This window comes from Callithrix jacchus, chromosome 7, assembly GCF_049354715.1.
Source record: "Callithrix jacchus isolate 240 chromosome 7, calJac240_pri, whole genome shotgun sequence".
Taxonomy (NCBI): domain Eukaryota; kingdom Metazoa; phylum Chordata; class Mammalia; order Primates; family Cebidae; genus Callithrix; species Callithrix jacchus.
Window position 1 is genome coordinate 105,312,182 of NC_133508.1, and position 22,488 is coordinate 105,334,669.

Below are 22,488 nucleotides of genomic sequence, written 5' to 3' on the forward strand. Positions count from 1 at the left end.
GGGGTCTGTTATTAGTCTTTAAAATGGGGACCACAGTCCTCATATGTGTACAATATTTGTGCACTCCAGAGCGCTTTCCCTTCTGACAATAGCTCTGTGCTGTGGGTGGGCAGGAATCTCATGAGGGAGCAGTGGCTCTTAAAGCATCATCCTACACCTCAGGACAGGGAAAACTGGAACTCTGGATGCCTGATCCCAAATCACTTGAAGTTTGAATAATCCCACCTTATTGGAAAAAAAAAACCTGGCTTTTCTACTTGGTATCTGTGTAACTTTGGGTAATTAATTTCATTACTCAGATTTTCAGTTTCTTCATTTTTAAAAAGAGATCAAAAACAGGAATAATGTTTATGTCGAGGATTGTCCTAAAATCCAAATGAGGTCACAGAGGACATTAAAAATGTCTACTGCTGTGTCCCTCCCACCTCTAAGGCGTGTACCCACACCAGCCATCCAGCCCCTAGTATGCCATGACCTATACCATATGCCCCTTCCCATTCCACTGTAGGTGACTGGACTGAAGTGGGCAATTAGCCTTGAAGGAATTCATCAAATGCTGAACTGAATCACTTGTATTCTGCTTTTGAGATTTTTTTTTCACTGAGAACTGAGTTTTTAATTCTACTTAGCTTTCATTAATTTTAACTTAATAGCCACATGGAGCTAGGGGTGACCGTAATGTGCAGCTAAAGGTTATAAGTTTATTCTCTGGGAAAAGTAAAACAGAAGTCAAAGAACATTTAAACAAATTGAGAGCTTTTCTTATCATGGGGAAAATTGGCACACTAAAGATGCCATGGACTCCGAGAAAGGCCAAAAAAAAATAAAATAAAATATGAGGAAAAGAAATGGTAATGCCTGGAGGGGCCCATGTTAGCAGAATTCAATATGAAAGTATTAAAGAGAACTTCTGGTACTATGAGGAACGAAATATTAGAAATGTTTCGTACTATAAAATAAAGACAACCCAACAAAGCATACTTTTAATTTTCTTCCAAGGCTTGCAAGAAATTATGTACTACTCTTGCACTACCACCTCCACCCCCCAAAAAGACCAGAACATACAGCAATAAGTGCCAAGCATAGGTGAAAGGCACGGTTGCCCTGCTGGCAATCAAAAGCCAGCTAGTGAGATGGAGAGATTAAGCCTGGGATCCCAGCAGTGGGCTAAAGTTTTTATAGGTGGGAACCCTTTGGCTCTCAACAACAAAAAATCTCCTCTCTAGAGAAAATCTTCCTCAGTTTGGGTCCTTAGATTTCCATGGATTAAACAACAATATATGAGCACTCAATAAAATATAATCAATGAAATATAATCAAACACACAAGAAAGAATCCACTATAAGCAAGAGGCACAAGAGATGAGGTGTGCTATATTTCAACCTCTAAGAACTTTAAATATTGGAATGGTAATATATGAACTGTATAATAGTTATTATAAAATTCATTCAAAAATATAAAGTCACTAAAATATATCATTGCATATAAAAGAATAAGCATGCAATGATAGACTATAAAAAATGAAATGGTAGATTTGAAAAAGACTTAAACATAACTTTTAGAAATGAAAAATGTTCTTAAAACAGCAGAAGAAGGAATTAGTGAAGTGGAAAATAGTGTTGAAATTAAACAGAATATAGCACAGGAAAACAAGACGATAAATAAGAAAGAAGGATCAATAATTATTATAGGTTTCAAATAAAGATAATAGATTGAACACATACATCTAATCTTACTCCCTTCCCCAAACCTATTAAAACTACAGCAAAGGGATTTTAAACAATCATATAAACCCACAAATATGGGCAAAATAAGATGGGACAACAGCAACAAACTTCTGGGAAATGGAAGGCAAATGAAGAACTGATAACAGAGTTATCAGAGCTAAGAAAACCAAATTGGTGGTGGGGAAAGCATTGAAGCAACTGAATTTGCCCTGGAACACAACACAAAGGAAAAGTAAAAGAAAGAATATAATATAGTAAGGAGCATAAATTAGTATAATAGGAATTAAAGATAAAATAGAGAACTACCAAATCAAAAGTTCTTTAAAAAGACTATTAAAAATAGATTAGTAAGATTAAGAAAAGAGAAGGTATAAATAGGTATGAACAAAGGAACACAGCTACAGATAGGCAACATTAAATTTTAAGATTTTAAAAAGACTTAAGTTTAAAAAATATTTTAAGTACAAAAAGATAGTAAGAATAATTTACACTACTTTATGTCTATACATTAGAAACAATTTAGAATGCCCAGAAAAATATAACTTATTAAAGTGATTGCAGAAGAAATAGAAAAGCTAAATAGCCTTATAATCATTAAATAAGTTGAAACAGTAGTCTAAAATTTTTCTGCAAAGAAAATAAAAATTTCAATAATTTTAGTGACATTATTATTGCATTAAATAAGAAAACAAATGTTCAAGAAGAGCTAAGACATTCTGAAGACAAACAGGATTAAGGAATGTGCTTTTCTATATTGCAAGTCTTATTAAAAAGCTAAAGTAATTAAAACAGTATGGTTTTGAAGTAAGGATAATCAAATTGACCAATGGAACAGACTAAGAAGCCCCCAAACCTCTCTCTCGCTCTCTTTTTGTATGTGTGTGTGTGTATGTGTGTGTGTGTGTATGTGTGTGTATGTGTGTGTGTGTGTATGTATATATATATTTGCTATATATAAACATATATATTTATATATAAACATATATATATAAACATTTATAAAATATGTTTATATTTTATTCCTATGTATATTTCTAAATGTATTTCTATATAGATATACAAACAAAAAAGTTTATTTATATTTTATTTCTATATAGAAACATATAAAAATTTCTATCCATATAAAATATATGCTTATATATAAATAAAATTTATGTTTATTATATATAAAATATATATTTATATTTATATAGCAAATATATATATTTGCTCAGTGAAAGATGTGTTGTAGATCATGAGTTGCTCATTCAATACATGGTGCTGAGAGCATCAGTTATCATACAGGAAAAAAATTAATGAAGCTCCTTATTCTCTACTATACAAAAATTAATTTTTGGTGGAATAGAATTTTAATATAGAAGGCAAAAGTATAAAACTTTTAGAACTTTTAGAATAAATTTAGAATATTTTTATAATCTTGGAATTTAAAGAATTGTTTAAAAAGACACAAAAAGTACCCATTAAAGAAGAAAACATTGGTAAATCAACTGTACAAATATCATCAGAAGGTACCATAAATGAAAATATAAGAAATTCATATCCAGATTAATCTTGATCATGGTCTTACAGCTTCCAGAACTGTAGGAAGTAAACGTCTGTTGTTTAAGCCACTCTGTCTACAGTATTTTTGTTATAGTAGCCTGAGCTAGGACAGCTTTAGATAAGCCTTTGGGGACCACAGATGAACCTACATCACTTGGTTCTAGAATGTTCTGTGGTTTCAGCGTAGAAACCAGAGAATAACTAAGGCTGGGAGAAAGAAGGACCACACTGATGGGAGAAGTTGGTAACAAGAGGTAAGAAGTGGGCAACCTGGATGCTAATTCTTGTTTTTTCCTTCCCCATCCTCATGGCTGTGGCCAAATCACTGGGCCTGTTGTCTTTTCTGTAAAGAGAGGGGCTCATTTCTCATTTGGATTCAACCTTTCTAATGGAGCATTTAAACATGGAGGAGGAATTTTTTGGTTGTCACGAGGATCGAGGAACCCTGCTGGCTAAGTATCCTCCAATGTGTGAGACAGTTGTATCCTAAATGCCAGTGTGCCATTGAGAAACATAATCTCTAACGATGTACTGGTGGGTCAGGAAACATTTGGATACTTTATCAAGCATGTGGGTCTCCACCCAAACGCACGGGTCAGATGGCTGCTCTCCAAAGATGAGGCTCTTTAGGGCTGCATATGAGATGCTCTGTTCTCATTTATGTCCTGCTGGGGGGCTGACTCGTCCTTGCAGGAATAAGATTTAGCTGAATTTGATTGAAGCAGACAATCACAAACCATGTGCTCCCTTGTTCTGACAGCCAGCAGGAGCAGAAAAATGGCTCTGGTACTAACTTCCATTCTCAGAACCCTGCGTGCAGTGTTTTATCATCGTTCTGTTCAAAGCTAAGCAGTGCCCTCCTTGGGACACTCTAGGAATGTACAGTGTTAGCTGCTCTGAGAAAATGCCTTGGCCACAAGGTGAAAATACTCTCTGGCTGTGGCTTGAGCCAACTGGGTCAGCGCCAGCCTGTGCCGATATCTCTGTGGACAGAGGAGTCCCCGTGGGAGAAGACAGCCCATGCCGGGGTGCGTAGATTGATGAGAGGAGTGAGAACTGTATTTCTGTGCTTACTCACTCTCCTGGACAGGTGTTTTTGTGCATTGCACAAGCTGTACATCAATACCTAGCGGCTGGACCCTCTCATTCTCTACCAGTTCGGCAATCTACATTTGGCTTCATTCAGGAGGGTCTTTCCCCATGGTTGCCTAAACCCAAAAGCAAAATGTATGGGTCCTGGGCTACTTCTCAGGCTCTAGTTCCAAAGAACGGGCCCAGGTATCCAGACTCCACAGCCTGACATTCACTGCTACGTACACTCTGGTTCCAATTTGCTTGTCTACTCACCCTACCCCAGACTCTCTGCTAAACAGGCTACTTTAGTCATTGCCTCCCAAATAATGCTTGTGAAGTTGCATCTCCAGATTCTCATACTTTTCCCATATCCTCACCTTTTACCCAGCTATTTCAAGGCTTGGCACATTTTCAGTTCTCTGGGAAGCCCTCTCAATTGCCCCCGCTCGGGAACTACTGAAAAATGTCATCCTACTTCCCATTGGTCACTGACTGCATAGTTCATGTGTTGGGAACCTTGAATCTTAAGATTTTAAGTTCCTTGAAGGTGTAAACCTAATGAGAAAACTTGGCCTTGAGGCCCCTCTACTTAAGAATCATTTAAAGCAATGACCATGGAAACAAATACCTGTCCTCTTGGATCAAAACAAACAAACAAACTGTTAAAGAGCAAGGAATTTGGCGCCCGTCCTAGGTTGGCAGTGAGAGCATCAGAACAGGCTTGAGGCCAAATCCATGAACCTCATATAGTTAGTTGCCCCTGAACTTGGCGTGGAATGCCTTGGCCCATATTAAAGAAAGTGCTTCACTCTGGGGACACTGGTCAGCCTGTGGCCACGCTCCTTAGTGGCACCACAGGAAGCCTTCTCTCTCCCTCTGAGACCATATGGACTGAAGCTCTGGGATTACTCACTTCCTGAGTCATCCAACCTCACGTGGCCATAAAAACATCCACGTCCTTTTAGGTGGAGGCCTTACAGATAGGTTGTTGAGTCAGATTTATGGGTTTTGGAAAGAGATGCTTTGGATGGTCTTAAAACCTTTGGCGAGTTTGCAGGAGTCCTGGACTCAAGTCCACCACCGCTCAGAACAGTGAATGTTTCAGAAAATGCCTGGAAAAGAGCATCTCTTTACTGAATGACCTTAGTAGTGTACTCATTCCCCAGGTAAATACTGAGCCACTCTGTGTTCCAGGCACAGTTCTAGTTTCTGGGAATATACCTGGGAGCAAAACAGACAGAAATCCTGCCCTTAGGAGCCTCCACTCCAGTTCCTGGTTAAGTCTGTTTTTCACATGATCCAAGCACTTTGGCAGGTGTTAGGGCTGTAGGAGGGATGGCACGGGAGCCCCTTGGGTAGGGGACATGGCAGACACCTCTCTCAGAAACACTGCCTCAAGCCTCATTGTTCAAATCTGGTGTGTAGACTGGCATCATCCGCACCTCCAGGGATCATAGTAGAAATGCACCATCTTATGCCCTTCTCAAGACCTTCTGAGTAAGAAACTGCACTTTGTAATAAGATCCCAGGTGAACTGTGCACAGGGAAAGGCTTGAAAAGCCTTACTACAGGACACCAAATCCCACGAGCTGTCCTGCAGTAAAAGGGAGCAGAATGAGAAAATGCATCTGGGAAGGCGTATCCCATGCCTCCCTTGCAGATTCGGAAAGGCTGTGGGCTAAAGACTGAGATCCCCTCAGAAAGAAATGTGCTTAAAATCCAATGCTCCTCCAACATCTTTGATGGCTCAACCACAAACTACCGACTGTAATCACTCAACAGAGCCAGCATCCTGTGAAACACACCCTGGGAAAACCTGCAGTGGACCCTCTGGCATTCACAGATGCAACTCTCTTGGCTTCAGTGACTGCAGGTGGAGTGAGCCCATGGGGTGATAACTGGCAGTTTTGCTGAGGAACAAATCTGAACCATGCCTCTTGCCAGGCTGGGACTCTGGGCCAAGGTCTCAGCTTGGGATAGGGTGAGGATGGGTGGGCTAGAAAGATGGAGGGGAACCCAGAGACTGCCAACTGCTGGTTAACTTGTGGCATAAGGAGGATAGATACAGAAAACACTGCATTCCATAGCTGAAATGTGTATTTGGAGAAATATAGGAGCCAATAAAAGCATGCCCTATTTGTTATTTGGGGGATTCAAGGTCATGGTGATATATATTCCACAGGTGTCAAGAATCTGTGATGATGATGATGATGATGGCAAAGACAAGGACAGATAACTTTTTAAAACTTACTATATACCGGCTGGCGCGGTGGCTCACACCTGTAATCCCAGCACTTTGGGAGGCCAAGGTGGGCGGATCATGAGATCAAGAGATCAAGACCATCCTGGCCAACATAGTGAAACCCCGTCTCTACTAAAATATAAAAAATTAGCTGGGCATGGTGGCGTGCGTCTGTAATCCCAGCTTCTTGGGAGGCTGAGGCAGGAGAATTGCTTGAACCCGGGAGGCGGAGGTTGCAGTGAGTGGAGATCGTGCCACTGCACTCCAGCCTGGGGCCTGGCGACAGAACGAGACTCTGTCTAAAAAAAACTTACTATATACTAAGCACTGTCCTAATTCATATGTTTCCTACAGCGAAGCTAAGTGGTATAATCCTCATTTCTGCAGATGAAGAAATTGAGGTACAGTGCTGGCTCCTTGTTTTAATCCCTTTCACGCTGAATATGACTTCTGAGACCTAGGTGACAGGCAACTGACTGGCACAGACTCAACTGGCCAGATGATGGAGTGGCCACTTAATCCCCCTAGCCAGCCCCTGAAAGCTGAGAGCCCTGCTCAGAGCCCCATCCCAGAAGTGGGCAAGATTCAAATTTGTGTCTTAGCAAAACTGCCGATTATCACTCCATGGGCTTATTCCTTCTGGAACAGGGTAAAGCAAGAATACAGAATCCCCTTGGAGGAATGTCCACACTGTTCCCAATTTGTGGATGCCATTTAGGAGTGAAGCAGCCCTAACTGGGCAGGTACAGGCTGGAATGACCTTAGAGGTGGGTCTGGGAGGGGACCCCTGGTTTGCTCTGGGCCAGGCATAGAAGACTCAGCACAGTGCTGGATTGCAGAGAGAACTACGCTTGGATTGTAAGGTCTGGGATCTCATCACAATGCTGGTCTGCAGCTACTGTGTGGCCTGTGACAGGCCTCTTGCCCTGGGTCTGTCTTCTCAATGTTGGAAAATAGAATACACCCCCAACACCTGGTCCTGGGCTGCACCCTGGGTTTCAAGTCAATGACAGCTTTTCAGGAGGTCCCTCCAGGGCTCCTTGGGGGTCATGGCTGCTGCAGCCTGGCAAATCCAGATCATGTGAGAGGTGGCTTAACCCTCCCTCTCTCAGGGACATACAAAAGATCTGTTGCTTCCAAATTGCACCAACACACATGCCTAGAATCCTTGTAATGAAGCCGGAACTCCTGCTGTGTGGTCAGACAAACTCAAGGATAAACTGCCCCTGCTTCTTGGGATGACACTAGGAATTTGCCATTCTTCACTAGGCAGTCCCTGGGCCTAGAGCTTACAGTTTAGGTTTCTCTCACTTTGAGACAAAGTATAGGGTGGTGATATTGAAGTCAGCCGGGCACAGTCTTGAGTGCTGGCTGTGTGACACAGGACAAGTCACTCAACCTCTCTGAGCTCCAGCGTGCTCATTGGTAAATGGTATAAATGAACGTACGTATGTCATGGGACTGCTGTGAGGCGCTGGCACATTATCAGTGCTTTGTAAAGAGCAGCTATTACCCTTGCTGCTGCTTGGACATTGGTTACGAAAGGGGAATAGTTTTAAAATTTGCTTTTTAAAAAACATCAACAAATTTCTGAAGGCATTTTCAAGTGAAACTTTAAAACATATTTTTCTCTTCTTAAAAAGTTAAAATTTTTGTATGAGGTTAGGCACAATTTTTTAATTAACAAATAGCAATCAAGGGCTTCTGAACAATTCCAAGGACTCCCCTGGTGCTCTATTCCACTCGTCTTCCACCCTCTCCCTCCTGGCAGCAATCGCTAGCATTTCTGTACGACTCACCCTGGAGGCCGGCAGGCTCTGCGCCTCCCGGTCAGGAGCTGCCAGCTCTCCCCTGCAGCTGAAGCCTTCTTGCTGTAAGTTGTCCCTTTGTCCCAGAGCACTCACCCTAACTGGGAAATCCCTCATTTCTTCATTAACTTCCAGGTTGCTCCCTGCTCATTAATGCGGAGCTGGAGAAGCAGGGTGCACAGGACCTTACAACAGGGACCGGGAGCAGCAGCTCGGAGATTCCGCCCAACTTTGGCTTCCTTGTCCCAGGGCCAGCATCAGGGAGGGAGGAAGAGGACAGGGACAACAATCAGCAGGGTCTGTGTAAGCACACACTTCTCATTCAGGACTCCTCTGACCACCATAGGGGGTAAGGCCAGGCTCACGGCCACACAGCAGTTGAGCCAGAAGAGCAGTGTTTTTGCTTTTTCATGTAACAATGGCACCATCTATACAAAATTTTAGGAAGGAAGGGCAATGCATCTATCAGAACTCACTGGTGACAGGAGCAGCAGGAGCTAAATTGGCTGAGCTGAAACAGGCTGTTACTTCCTAGCTGTGTGACCTTAGGGAAATCACCCAACCTCTCTGTGCCAACAATTGTGCCTACCTCACAGGATTCATTTAAGGAGTAAGTAAGTTGATAAATACCAAGTGATTAAAATCCTCCCTGGCACATCCATAGACTTTATATATGCTAGATATTATGTTTGTCGTTGTTAAGCCTCATGAAGGCAGGAGCCTTTGTCTATTTTGGTTACTGGTCTGTGTTAGAACAGTGCCTCATCTTAATAGGTGCTCTATAAACCGTCGTTGGGTGAATAAATCAATTTTCAAGGTAGAACTCTTTTGCAATGCAGCCATTGTTTATCTTGGCCAGCAGAGGGCAGCAAATGGCTGTGACTGATTAACTGTGGGCAAAGGTGGTTTTAATTTTGAAAGTTACCAGAACTGTCCCTCCTGAGCCAGTTCGGGTAATACAAGGTGGCCATGAAGCTGTACAACTGCCCCGATCCCTGCCACCCACCTTTGTGCAGGTTAGAATGATTGTCAGGCATTCAACTCACAAAAAATCTTGGTTCCATTTCTTCTCAAGTTACTTTCAATTTCATTCCATCTTCCCTCCCTTCCAGGATCCCTGCTTTTCCTCCTCTCTCCTTTTTCTCTAATCTGCTTCCCCCCACCCCCCACACTCACTCCGATGCATCAAGCTAGTGTGCTGTACTTACTCCCAAATTTTATCTGTACAACTGCAGCTTGTACTGCAAACCATGACGTCTAGAGTAAATCCTTACACAATATTCTTCCCAACCGATGAATGCTGCTAAATGTAGTATAATTTTTTAAAAACATGTGATTTGAAAACTCTAGACCCAGAGAGGTACTATAGTTTGGCCAAGAACACACAGCAGCAATTGGGGTAATGTTAGAGCCGTAGCCTCGGCCTTCTGCTGTCCATTACATAGCCCCATCACACACACTCTTTTGCCAAAACAAGGCTCTTGGGGTCCCTGTTTGCCATCCAGTCAATGCAGCCATCAGCTTCTGGCCCCAGACACCTTCCCCTGCACTGTAGCACAGAGGAGCAGACTGCTTTGGAGGGCAGCTCCCTGGAAGCTCCAGGGACCCTGGCCAGGCGGCCACTGCCACTAACTTCCTCAGCTCACGTAGCCCCTGCCTGCCGCTCCCCTGCCTGCGGCTCCCCTGCCTGCCGCTCCCCTGCCTGCGGCTCCCCTGTCTGCGGCTCCCCTGCCTGCCGCTCCCCTGCCTGCCGCTCCCCTGCCTGCCGCTCCCCTGTCTGCCGCTCCCCTGCCTGCCGCTCCCCTGCCTGCCGCTCCCCTGTCTGCCGCTCCCCAGTCTGCGGCTCGGGTCTTCGCTCTGTGCTGCAGCGCAAGTTCATCCACCCCGGATGGTGCACTTCATTGTCACGGGCAGGACCCTCACTGGCAGTCTGAGGTGAGTTCCTGAGGAGCCTCTGGGTCTTGATGGTGGCTTCTGGCACCACTTGTGGATGGAACGGCTCCAACACCCAAGCCTCACCACTGCTCCAGGGGTCACCCAGCGAAATGATCTCCCCAGCTTGCTAGATCCTGTCCTTCCTTCCCAATTATGATCCAAAAAGTCACACGGGGATAACCACCTGGAAAAAATATTTAGTTGATCTCCCAATTGGGAAACAAATTCTTTATGATGTGATGAGTTAAAAAAAAACTTAAGGGAATTTTTTAAACTAGAAAAAATATGGGTGATTTCTTACCTTTATTATCTCAGGGAATATTTCTTTAAGCATGAAGGCAAAACCAGAAATTATAAAAGAAAAAATATACAGGTTGACTACCTAGAAATTAAAAAGCTCTATATCCTGGTAAACATCTAAATCAAAATTAAAAGCAAATGACAAATGGAGAAAAGTTTAGCTGCACATGGAACAGGCAAAGGATGAATATAGTAAATCAGAGTCTCAGAGGAAAATGGATAAAGAATCTGAACTAACTTAATATGACGTCATAGGAATATGAAGCACGCTCCATGTTACTGGTAATGAAGTAAATGCAAAATTCAACTTTTGCATCTTGAAGTTGCAAATTTCAAAACTACATAGTGTCAGTGGGGATGTGGGGCCACAGGCTCTCTCATTCTGCTGTTGGCGCAGTTCTGGAGGGCTCTATGTGCTTACGGGTATCCATGGTAATGCTTTTCTGTGTAGCCTTCATCACTATTGATGCATTTATTACCTACTGCCTCCTTCCTCCTGCCTTCCTTTACCAGGTCAGTAGACTTCATGATGATAGGGACATTGTTTACTGATCTGCCCCAAATGATTAGAATGGCAGCTGGCTGGGCAGGGCACAGTGACTCACGCCTGTAATCCCAGCACTTTGGGAGGCTGAGGTGGGCGAATAAGGAGGGCAGGAGTTCAAGACCAGCCTAGTCAACATGTGAAACCCTGTCTCTACTAAAACCACAAGAAATTAGCTGGGCGTGGTGGTGGGTGCCTGTAATCCCATTACTCAGGCGGTTGAGGCAGGAGAATTGCTTGAACCTGGAAGGCAGAGGTTGTAGTGAGCCAAGATCATGCCATTGTACTCCAGCCTGGGCAACAGTGTGAGACTCCATCTCAAAAAAACAAACAAAAACAAAAACAATAGCACCCAGCCCCAAATTAGATGTTCAACATATGCTTATTGAATGAATAATTGATCTTTAACCCAGTAACTCTTAGGAACTGATACTAAGGCAACAATGAGTGATGTCCAAAAAAGATTTATATCCAGGGATGTTCATTTCAATATATATTGTAGTTGAACTTTGCAAACCACTGAAATGTCCAATAATAGGGGATTAGTAAAAATTATGACACATCCTTAATAGAGATGATAGTGAAGTCATTAAAATCATGTTAGAGAAGACAACATAATATGCAGAGATTTCCTAGATGTAATATACTGTGAAAAGAGCAGGAATTACATCTATGTATAGATATAATTCCTAATTCCTGTCCAGAAATTCATTTTCTATGTATAATACCATCTTAATTCATATAAATCTGCATATATGTATGGAATAACGTGTAAGAGCATACTGATATTTGAACAGTACTTATCTTTGGATAGAGTAGTTGTAAAAAGTTTACAAGTTTTTCTTTACTCTTTAATGTATTTTTGCAAAGTTTCTGCAATAAGACCATTTTGTTTTTGAGACTGGATTAAAAACAGTGTAGCAGAGGCCATGCGTGCCTCACCCTTACTCCTCAATCTGGCCCTAGTTCCAAGCAGCTAAGCACCTGGGGATGGCTCTCTACGTTCAAAGGGTGGGAGTGAGTGGGTCTCTCTCACAGCTGCCTCTGCCCCAGGGGCAACTCTGCAGCGTGTTCCTCACAGCTTGGCAGAGGCTCCTGGCAGTGGACCTTAGTGGCTGTTCTTTGTGTCCCTTCTTCTCAGCCTCACTCCTCCATGCCACCTCAGTGCTTCCTGGCATCACCTTTCAAGCCAGCTACTTGCACACAAATCCTTGTCCCAGAGTCTGCTTTTAGGAGGAGCCCAGGCTAAAAGGCACAAATGCCATTTTTAAAATTCTGCTGGCTCTGTGTAAAGAAAGTTAGCCAAGCACGTGCTGTGGAAAGAGCTCCTGTCTTGGCTGTTCCTGTCTGTAGTTCACTTTCAATCTCAGCATCCCTGAGCTGAAGACAGATCTGACTTAACTGGGAGGGAAGACCAAAGGGTTTCTGGATACAGAGCCACCTGGGGAGCTCAGAGCCTCAGAAGAGGCAAAGATGTAAGTTATGAGAAGGGGTTGTGCAAATAATAAATGAAATCAATAAACCACCACCCCTGCGATGCCAGGACCTCGCTCACAGCCCATCTGCATCAAGCGCCTACCACTGCCGCAGGATGCCATTAACACCTACTCTCCTTTATGAGGCTTAGAATCAGGGCTGCTGAGGACTTCAGAAATCATCTCCTTCAGGTGGGGTAGAGGAGAGGGGTAGAGGAGAGGGGTAGCCTTCCTGAGGGTCCCAGAGCAAGAGTTAGAGGCAGAGCCAGGACCAGAACTTAACTGAAAAGTGGTAATCCAAGGTCTGACTGTGTTCTGAGGATTTGCTCAGTGATGGATGTCATTCTCGATTTGGCCAGAAGAGGGCAGATACTTGCCATTCATGGAGGTGAAGAGCTTGTTTTTAAGGCTGGACTAACATCTCCCAATAAGGTCATTTGGTTCTAGTGAGAGTTGCAGCTCACAACATTCTTCTGCTGTGAATATGCTACTGAAAAGACACTGAAGTTCAGAGACTGAAGTTCTTTTAGTTCCGACTCTGGCACTGTAATAGGTGACCTTGCATAGGTCACTTCACCTCTCTAAGTCTCACTTCTTTACTCATGAAGTAAGATCTCTGCTCTGAGCTGGGCACGGTGGCTCATGTCTGTAATCCCAGAACTTTGGGAGGCCGAGGTGGGTGTATCACTTAAGGTCAGGAGTTCGAAACCAGCCTGTCCAACATGGTGAAAGGTGAAATCCTGTCTCTACTTAAAATACAAAATTAGCCGGGCATGTTGGTGCATGACTGTAATCCCAGCTACTCAGGAGGCTGAGGCAGGAGAATCTCTTGAATCTGGGAGGCAGAAGTTGTAGTGAGCCAAGATCGTGCCACTGTACTCCAGCCTGGGCAACAAGAGTAAAACTCCATCTCAAAAGAAAGAAAGAAAGATCTCTACTCTGTGACTGAGAAGGTGGCATTAGGGGGAAATATGTAATTTACAAAGTTACATATTACAACACACATCCCTGCTGCTAAATTGTGTGTGTGTGTGTGTGTGTGTGTGTGTGTGTGTGTGTGTGCTCGTGATGGAGAGAGCTGGACAAAGGAGGGAAGCCTTGGCCAAAGGAGGTTTTTCTGGTCTCAGGTGAATATATATATTTGTAAATTCTCCAGCAATTGAAACGAATCCACTTCATACTTGGAAAAGACTTAACCACTTTTACTTCTTTTTTTTTTTTTTTTTTTTTTTTGAGATGGAGTTTCGCTCTTGTCACCCAGGCTGGAGTGCAATGGCGCGATCTTGGCTCACCGCAACCTCCGCCTCCTGGGTTCAGGCAATTCTCTTGCCTCAGCCTCCCGAGTAGCTGGGATTACAGGCGCGCGCCACCATGCCCAGCTAATTTTTTGTATTTTTAGTAGAGATGGGGTTTCACCATGTTGACCAGGATGGTCTCGATCTCTTGACCTCGTGATCCACCCGCCTCGGCCTCCCAAAGTGCTGGGATTACAGGCGTGAGCCACCGCGCCCGGCCAACCACTTTTACTTCTATTTCAAACTGTACTTTTTTAAAAGCTAAAGTTGTCCCTTAACCTGTGTGTATGAGAAAAGTAAAATATAACAAGGATATATGTAAAGTTCTATCATTAAGTTAAAAATATTGCTGAATACAGAGAAAGTATTGGTAATACTAATTTTTAAAACTAAGGATTTGACTGGTTACTTGGTCATGAGAAGCAAAAAAGTGAGAATTATTTTTTTTAATCCTGTACCATTTTCCTAGGACATCAAGCCCTAGCACAGGAAGGGACATTTTCACACTAATCTGTGCCAGCTGGAGCAGTCCTGCCATCTGCTTATCATATTTTGGAACACTGGGAAGCTAGGATGCAGTTAACAGGTAAGTAGTAATGGGAGAACTTTCTAGAAACAGTGTCTGGAGACGGGGTTCAGGAACCGAGATGCTGAGCCTGGGGAGGGGAAGCGAAGACTTGAGTGGGGCAGGCCCTACAAAAAGGGATTCCATCAATCCAAATAAACAAAAGCCACAAAGAAAAAGTCTGGTCTCAATAGCAAAGGGCATTCTTTTCTGAGAGGTCAGTGTTGTCACAGGAGACAGAACATTCTGAACACTTCAAGACATGCTTAGAAGACCCCTCGATGTCAGCGGAAAAGGGGCTGCAAGATGTTACGTGAGAAACCAAGTTATCGCTGTACAACAAAATTAATCATGTATCAAAACATGATGGAGAGAGAGCCTGCAGAAGTGAGAGGTTCCCAGAGCACTACAGGAAATGGGACCTTGAAATACGGAAGAAAGTACAGGCTCATGAATGTCTGGACAACATACCAGCAAGTTGAGCCTGACCAACTGCACTGACATCCTGGTGAGTCGGCTTGACTCAAGAAGACGGGTTCCAAGTAATTCAGGGTCAGGCAGCAGAGAGAGATGGGGATTAGTCAAGGGTGTCCACTCGCTCACTCACCAGCTATCCCGATTGAATTCCCACACTACGCTAGGCACTTTTTAGGGAGCTGTGGACATTTCCTGTGGAGGCACAGGGTTAGGACATTATCTCTTCCAAGGATACAAATTTCTCTGTGCATTTATTCCTTGTCTACCAAAAACCTTCTATTTCCTCTTTTAACCTCCATGGTTACCTGCAAATAGGAAGGAAGGAAGTCTATGATGATGAATGGAGCCACGAGATATGTGTACTTTACTGTAAAAGATCACATAGAAATTCTAGTTTATAGATTCCCCAATGTGACCATTCAGACTTTGGGAGCCTGATTCAATTTGAAAGAGTACATAAAATATAGTTTCCAGAACTGTCAAGTTGAGGATGAGACCCAAGACCAGGGTGTGGCCACGATCCTGTGAATACTGGGAGGTCCCCCAGCCTCCCCTCACATTTCTCTTAAACTTTTCAAAGTTACCTCCTGGGACCCCAGAGGTGTGAATTCCAAGGGCCCTATCAGCTCTGAGATTATAGACTGAACTTAGGCACCAGAATTGCTAGAATCTCAGTTCTGAGAAATGGTTAAAACTACCCTTGGCAGTCACATGTGGAGCCACTTATTTCATTACTATGGATATTTTCTTGTAGGACCAATGCATAGTGAAAACCCAATGGGATAACCAACATAAAACTGATTTTGTTTTCTATTAGATATAGAAATTGCATTTTACTTGTTTGTTTTATGTATTGGTGAACTTTCTTATTTTTTAAAAACAGACACCCAGAAAATTTTATACATTTTTCCTATAATGTCCTTTAAAAGATGAAACATGTTTATTATGACAATGTATACAACTGGTGTTCATGGCCAGTAGCAATTTTTTTCTCTAGCTTGATGGTCTTTAATAAAAGCATTTTCTCACCTCTCGAGTTTCCACCTGTCTTTCCACTGACTGCAATGTGTTGCCCCCAACCTGTATTCTTGAAACTGAGACTTATTTAGTGAAACTCCAGCACTCACCCCACATTGGCAGAGAAGATGGAACACCTGGAGGACATAGTGCAACCCCTCTCTGGACCTCAGGTTTCTTCTCCCCTGTCCATCTGTTATTTCTCTCCTGTCTCAGGATGAAAGTGTCCTTTTACTACTTCAGAGCTAACTCATCAACTTGTACTCTTGATCCCAAAACTGTGGGTTTTTTGTGGCTTACATTAGCTCCTGCATCTTTCCTTCATGGCTGCCCCTCATCCTTCAGGTCTACAAATGTAGTTCACTTCTCTGTGGACTAAAATCACAAGGCTCCACTTTACTGTGGCTCTTGTTGGAGCAACCATCCTGCCTCCTTCCTTCCCATCACAAATGCCCATTGACTCTGCTCCACCTCTCTGTCCACCTTCCGCCCTTGCCACTTGAGGTCACACACATCCAAACCACCAAATCCAAGAGCCCTGGATCTCTAAATGCCATGGAACCTCTCAGCACATCTATCACTGTTTTTTCTTCTTTTTTCCTCCTGAATCTGGTTCTTTCTTTGAAACCGCACATTTCTCTGACTCATTCACCTTATCTTCTTCCCCTTTCCTCTCAAATATGGCCATGTCTGGCTCACCACTCTTGGTGGTCATCGGCTTGATGCTTTGCTGCTCTGCCCAGCTGTGCTTCTCCTTCTCAATGGTGGCAGCTGCCAAATCTGCTGGACCCCTCAGTTCTAACTGTCAGCTCATCATTTCCTCCAAGAGACCTCCAAGGCTTTTAAAACCCAGCCCAGGCAAACCCAGACTCATCATCCTGCCCATTGTGCTAGATCTTTTCTGATTGTTTGACCCGTTCAAAATGGATTCTCCATTCTTTGGGGATGAACATTGATCTATAGGATTGGGCCCCGAGCAGTCATTTGACCTCACTCCCTGGTTACAGTTGACTGGCACAGGGACAGCCACCTGCCTAAGGCTCCTAGTATTTAAGTGAGGGAGACAAAGAACTGGATAAAGACTCAGTAGTGAATGTACTTCTCTATAAGAGAAAGGTGCAAGGATTCTTGGTGCTGGGGCCCCTTAGAGCTGCCCCACTTCTCATCTTTCATACATGCTAGGAAAGTTCATATATGCTAGGAAAGTCTCTCTTTTACCTAAGCTTGCTAGAGTTGGCTCCTTTAAGTAGTGGGTCCACTGACACTTGTCACCCAACAATCTCTCATTCTGTCTGAAACCCCACCATTCCCTTCCCCAGTGAGGGCTTGAAATTTGACTCTGACTTTCTGTGCAACCCACATCTGGAACATTCAAACCTTGTGCATTTTGTCTCCAAAATAATCCTCTCCTCCAAGTCCTCTTCTACTACCCCGGTTCCAGTCTCCATGATCTTTTCTGGGCCTGTCCAGCCTTTCCAGGCTCCAGTGGTCATTCTGATCATATCACTTCTCTGCCTAACATCTGAGGCAAAGTCTGTAACTCTTACCACGGCATTAAAAACCTTCATCTGCCTGGCTCTTGGGTGCACATGGCTCCTCACTATTTTCATTCCTAAGTGTCAGCCAGGCCTGATCGCCAACCTCATCCAAACACTGACCATGCTTTGCATCTTCTGTGATTTTTGTACTGCTGATCCCTTTGCCCTTCAGCTCTGGTAAAATCTGTCTTCTTTAAGGCCCATCTCCAGTCCTTTTCCTAAGCTAGGGGATAGAGAAACATTCCCTCCCTCTTCTGGGACAGGAGTTCCCTGCTAGATTGGGAGGCCTGGCTCCATCTGATTCCTGGTACTGCTGTGGTTGATGGTAAATGGATATCGAGTGTGCAGGACTGTACATCATCCAGTGTCTACCAGGTTAGGAAAAGGCCTACAGAGAATAGCCAAAGTCAAGTACTTCCTGCTGTCACTGCTTACCATGCTTTAAGCCAATATCAGGAAAAGGAAAGGCTGGGGGTGCTGAGTGGTGAATTATATGGACTGTACCCCAGACCTCCAGACTCAGTGTCTGAAAAATAAGATTCTCATGAAACTGGTTTTAGACTCCAGGAAAAACATATTTATATGACTTATTGTTCATAAAACACTTCCATATGCATGAACTGACTGAAATTTTCACTGTGACCCCAGTAAACAGTTAAAGTTTATGAATGTAAGTGAGGAAACAGCCAGGTCAGAGGGAAATCACAGACCTTCAACAGGAAACGGTGTTCCTTCTCTCCACTACCTGCAGTGCAAGTGTTAAAATACAATAAAAAGGCTGCTGGGGAGGTCTGAGTAAGGCAGGGGATGGTTCTGCCTCTAAAGCACATGATGTTTGCCCTGCTTTGTTGTCACACATATACGCATCCACTGCCAGCCTAGAGAGGCTAACTATACAGGACAGAAAAAAAAGTCACCCTTTCTCCAGGAATACATATTATTCCCCAAATGCATTGATTTGATGATAAAGTATTTCAGGTTTTCATAGACCTATTTTCCCCATCAACTCCCATGCCTAGGTGCAACCTGGAAAATATTCTGCATGCATGTATGAGTTTCAGCAGGAGGGGCTATGCATATACACATCTGCATATACATACAGGTTTATTTAAATGATTGGATCTATACTTTTGGAGGCTATTTGATGTATCTTATCAAAATAAAACACGTTTTAAGCAAGAGGTTAAAAAAGCTTTTGAGACCCAAAGGCCATTTAATACAATAAATCCTACTTGGGTAGTTTAGCAAACAGTTTTTAAAACCCACATCCAACAGACTGGTTAGTATTAGATACACAGATTTGGTTTCAAAGCTGAAATGTCCCTGGTGGAATAGATCTTCTCATGAAATGCAGTTATTTTATATTATGCTACAAAAATAGGGACACATATCTATTGACGACTTAAATATTAACTCATAGGCTACCTGGTGACATAAATAGGAAAAAAACAGTGGTCATGGGTTAGGAGTGAGAAGACTATGACACCAGCCTACCTTGGACTGGGACTGCAAAGGAAGTTAAAATCTATCCTAGAATTTAAAACAGGAAAAATGTCAAATATTCCACTCCCCATTTGGCCCAAACCATCCCCCAAGGAATACACCCCACCCCCACCCACCACATGAGGTTTACTAACCACCTGCTACAGATGTTACTATGTCACTAATTAACAATGATCACAGAAAATGTGTCATACCAGAGTTTTTGTTATCATACACAATGCATTAGTGGCTGCAGGAATCTTCCTCCAAAAGCTACTGTCAGAAGGTAAACTGACAAATGTCCATGCCGCTGGTCCAAGAAACCACAGCTAAGAGCCACGAGGCATTCGTTTATACATTGAGCTCTCTCTGGCACGCTCCCCGCTCTAGTTAGAGGAGCTGGGGTGTGGAGAGACCGTCCCCGCCGGGCGCTGCAGCCTCCTACTCCTGGGCCTCCTTGCGGGTCAACTTGTAGATCTCAGTGGGTCCGTCCACATGGGTGATAGTGGTGGTGAGCTGGAGTTCTTCCCCACTGTGGACACCCAGATCGCCTGAAACAGGGTTTTCGGTGTTAGATGTGTTCAAGGAGGAAGGCGAAGCAAGCTGGGGTTCATCTCACGGACAACTGCCCGAGGTTAGCCCTCTTTCACATACTGAGCACACAGAGAAACCCAGGGCATACAACATTCAGAACAAGGGCTAACTCCCAACCTATTCACTTGGACTCTGCGGAACTTTTTTAAATATCATTTTTGGCTTCCGGACAACAGTCATTAAGATACATGAGTCAGCTCACTGCTGATATTATTCATAGTGATCATTAACATTTAATGAACGTTTACTTTGTGCCTGATGCTATTCTAATCATTTTGTAAGTGATCTTCTTTAATCCTCGCAGGGGCCCTGTGAAGTAGGCACTATGAACGTGCCAGCCTTACAGATGAGGACGCTGGGAGGTAGGCAGGGTAACTGCCCCAGGTGGAGGAGCAGGCCCATGAGAAAGCTGGCAAAGGAATGTCTGATGCCAAGACCCATGTGATGGGCTAAACCGGTGTAACACCTCCCAATGGATGGGTCGGCAAGGCACCAACACATTTGTTGTGAATAATTTACAAAACAGGAGGCAGGTGCGATGGCCCAGGCCTGCAATCGTACCTACACAGAAAGCAGAGGTAGGAGGATGCTTGAAGCCAGTAGTTTAAGATCAGCTTGGGCAACAGAGCGAGACTCTGCCTCTAAAAAACTGCTGTTTTAATTACCTGGGTACAGTAACTCACACTTGTAACCTCAGCTATACTCAGGAGGCTGAGGCAGGAGGATCACTTGAGCACAGGAATTCTAGATTGCAGTGAGCTATGATTGCACCACTGAACTCCAGCCTGGGTGACAGTGAGACTACAACTCTAAAAAAATAAACTATAAAGCAGCTATATCGCTATATCGTGTGAAGGCAAATAAGATCTGCCTTTATCTATCCACAGATTGGGCAAGGAACCCTATCTAACACATCTAGAAACAAGGAGGGGCTTTATTCTCTAGGGGGAAAAAAGTGCCAGAAACGTGCTGTGAATTTCCTGCTGCCCTCAGGATTGCCCCAAGTGTTCTGAACTCGTTATCAGTGGGCAGTGTTCTGCTAAAATGGAATAATCTGAACTTTTCTAAATTAGCAGGGAAAAACCATTCTCTAAGTTACACCTCAAAAAGCCTGTCACCTGCCATAAGACAATTAAGTGAATGCATAACTAACAAAGAGAAAATGGAAAACGTAACCACGCTCAGTTCGACTGTGTGTGAGGGTGCATGTGTGTACGCGTGTTTGTGGAGGGGGTCCTGGGGAACAGAAGGTTAAACTTGTGTCAGTGATTTTTACATTGTGCACATCCCATTTGATTTCATGCTTTCTGGAACTGAAGTTTTTCTAATTTAAGGCATAGAATTAAGTAACTAAATGCTGTTTTCCATGGAAATGCTGTATCATAACTTAGAAGAAGCCTTGGCCCAACCCTTAGGACTAATATCTTATCATTAATTTAAGAACTGCTGGGCATCAATGAATCTGATGGCCTTAGAACCCCAGAGGTCCCTCCCACCCACTGGCCCAGCAGGCTGCTTGGCTGGTTCCCTTCATGTGTGCCACACAGTGTTCCTTTCTCCTTGTAAAACCATTTCTATGTGGCTGCACAGCAAAATCAGTCCTATTAGTAAATGCCAGCCTATAGCTCTCTACCTAAGAGCTTCCCTGCTGCTGCAGAGGACTGGTGAAGGTATTTTGGGCTGTTTTGGCAAGGGTCTTATCCACAGGACTATGGGTAGAGAAGGTATTAAAGGGGCATCAGTCCAGACTCCAGCACATCTACATTCATCTGCCCTCAAGCCAGAGCATAGATGCCAAGTAAGGCTGGTGAGAGGCTTTAGCTGGGCTACTTTGGGCCAAGCTAAACCACTGCTTGTACAATGAGCAACTTCTCCCAGACCAATAACTTGTATTCTCACTGCTGTGACGTCCAGTCCACACCACAGTCAAGCACAAACAGTATAAGCCTCACATTTCTCGGTCAAAGCTATTTCTGGATTTGCATATCTGGGCTAGCCATCAAAACTTCAAAGCCAGCTTCATGATCTGCATGTCTGTGTGAGTCATCAAAATTTCAGAGAGAGTCCTGACCACCCCAGTGGACCCATTAGCACTCATAACCGTTTACCTAAGCAATCCCTTTCCCTGGGGACTGCTTACAAATAGACACTAGAGAGTAATCCTACTCAGGCTTTGAACCAAAGATGTTAATTCTTTAAACTGAAAATATGACTCCAATTAGCAGATTCTAGAATATGCATATGATCCTGCAGATCACTTGAAGAAACAGCCAAAATTGCTTTGGCTTCTTTATTTAAACGAATACCTATGTTATAGTGCTTATCACATGTCTGACACAGTTCTAAATACTGTACAAATATTAATGCACTTAATTCTCATAGCAGTCCTCAGACAGAGGCACTATTATCAGCACTTCCATTCTGTTGATGAAGAAACTGAGGCACAGAGAGGCACAAGTAACTTGTCCAAGGTCCAAGCTGCTAAATAGTGATGTGGGATTCAAACCAAAGAAATAGGTGCCAGGATACAGACCCCCATCTTTTGGGTTCTGCTGCCTCTTCTTATATATTCAAGTTTCCAGCAGCCAATGAGACTGCCAGTGAAGTATGAAGTCCCCATGCAGCGCATTACAGTTAAAAATATCTGAACACATACAGCCAGCACAGTGGCTCACATCTGTAATCCCAGCACTTTGAGAGGCTGAGACGGGCAGATCACTTGAGGTCAGGAGTTTGAACCAGCTTGGCCAACAGAGCAAAACCCTGTCTCTATTAAAAATACAAAAATTAAATGAGTGTGGTGGCATGCACCTGTAGTCCCAGCTACAGAAGAATCCCTTGAACCCGAGAAGCAGAAGTTCCAGTGAGCCGAG

General features: G+C 43.6%; 2 protein-coding genes across 7 annotated transcripts in view; one reads left to right on the plus strand and one right to left on the minus strand.

Moving 5' to 3' along the window:
• Nucleotides 1–22,488, minus strand: part of WLS (Wnt ligand secretion mediator) — a 128,529-nt gene that overhangs the window by 8,090 nt on the left and 97,951 nt on the right. The window contains exon 12 of one of the 2 annotated variants that reach the window (XM_002750945.7): nt 18,723–19,572. The exons of the other annotated variant lie outside the window; for it this stretch is intronic. Coding sequence (XP_002750991.1) covers nt 19,463–19,572 — 110 coding nt within the window. The 3' untranslated portion in view covers nt 18,723–19,462. Of the gene's footprint in view, nt 1–18,722; nt 19,573–22,488 lie in introns of those variants that run through there. 2 annotated transcript variants of the gene reach the window in all.
• The window catches only part of LOC103794490 (uncharacterized), a 34,356-nt gene continuing 15,329 nt past the window's right edge, over nt 3,462–22,488 (plus strand). Inside the window, exons 1-3 of one of the 5 annotated variants that reach the window (XR_013520171.1) lie at nt 3,462–10,328; nt 14,412–14,528; nt 14,741–19,019. Coding sequence is in view for 1 of the 5 variants with exons in the window: in XM_078332207.1 (XP_078188333.1) it covers nt 9,902–10,327 (426 nt within the window). In the remaining 4 variants the exon portion in view is untranslated. Of the gene's footprint in view, nt 10,329–14,411; nt 19,020–22,488 lie in introns of those variants that run through there. The other 4 variants (XR_013520172.1, XR_008472983.2, XR_004726974.3 and 1 more) reach the window with 4 other exon arrangements.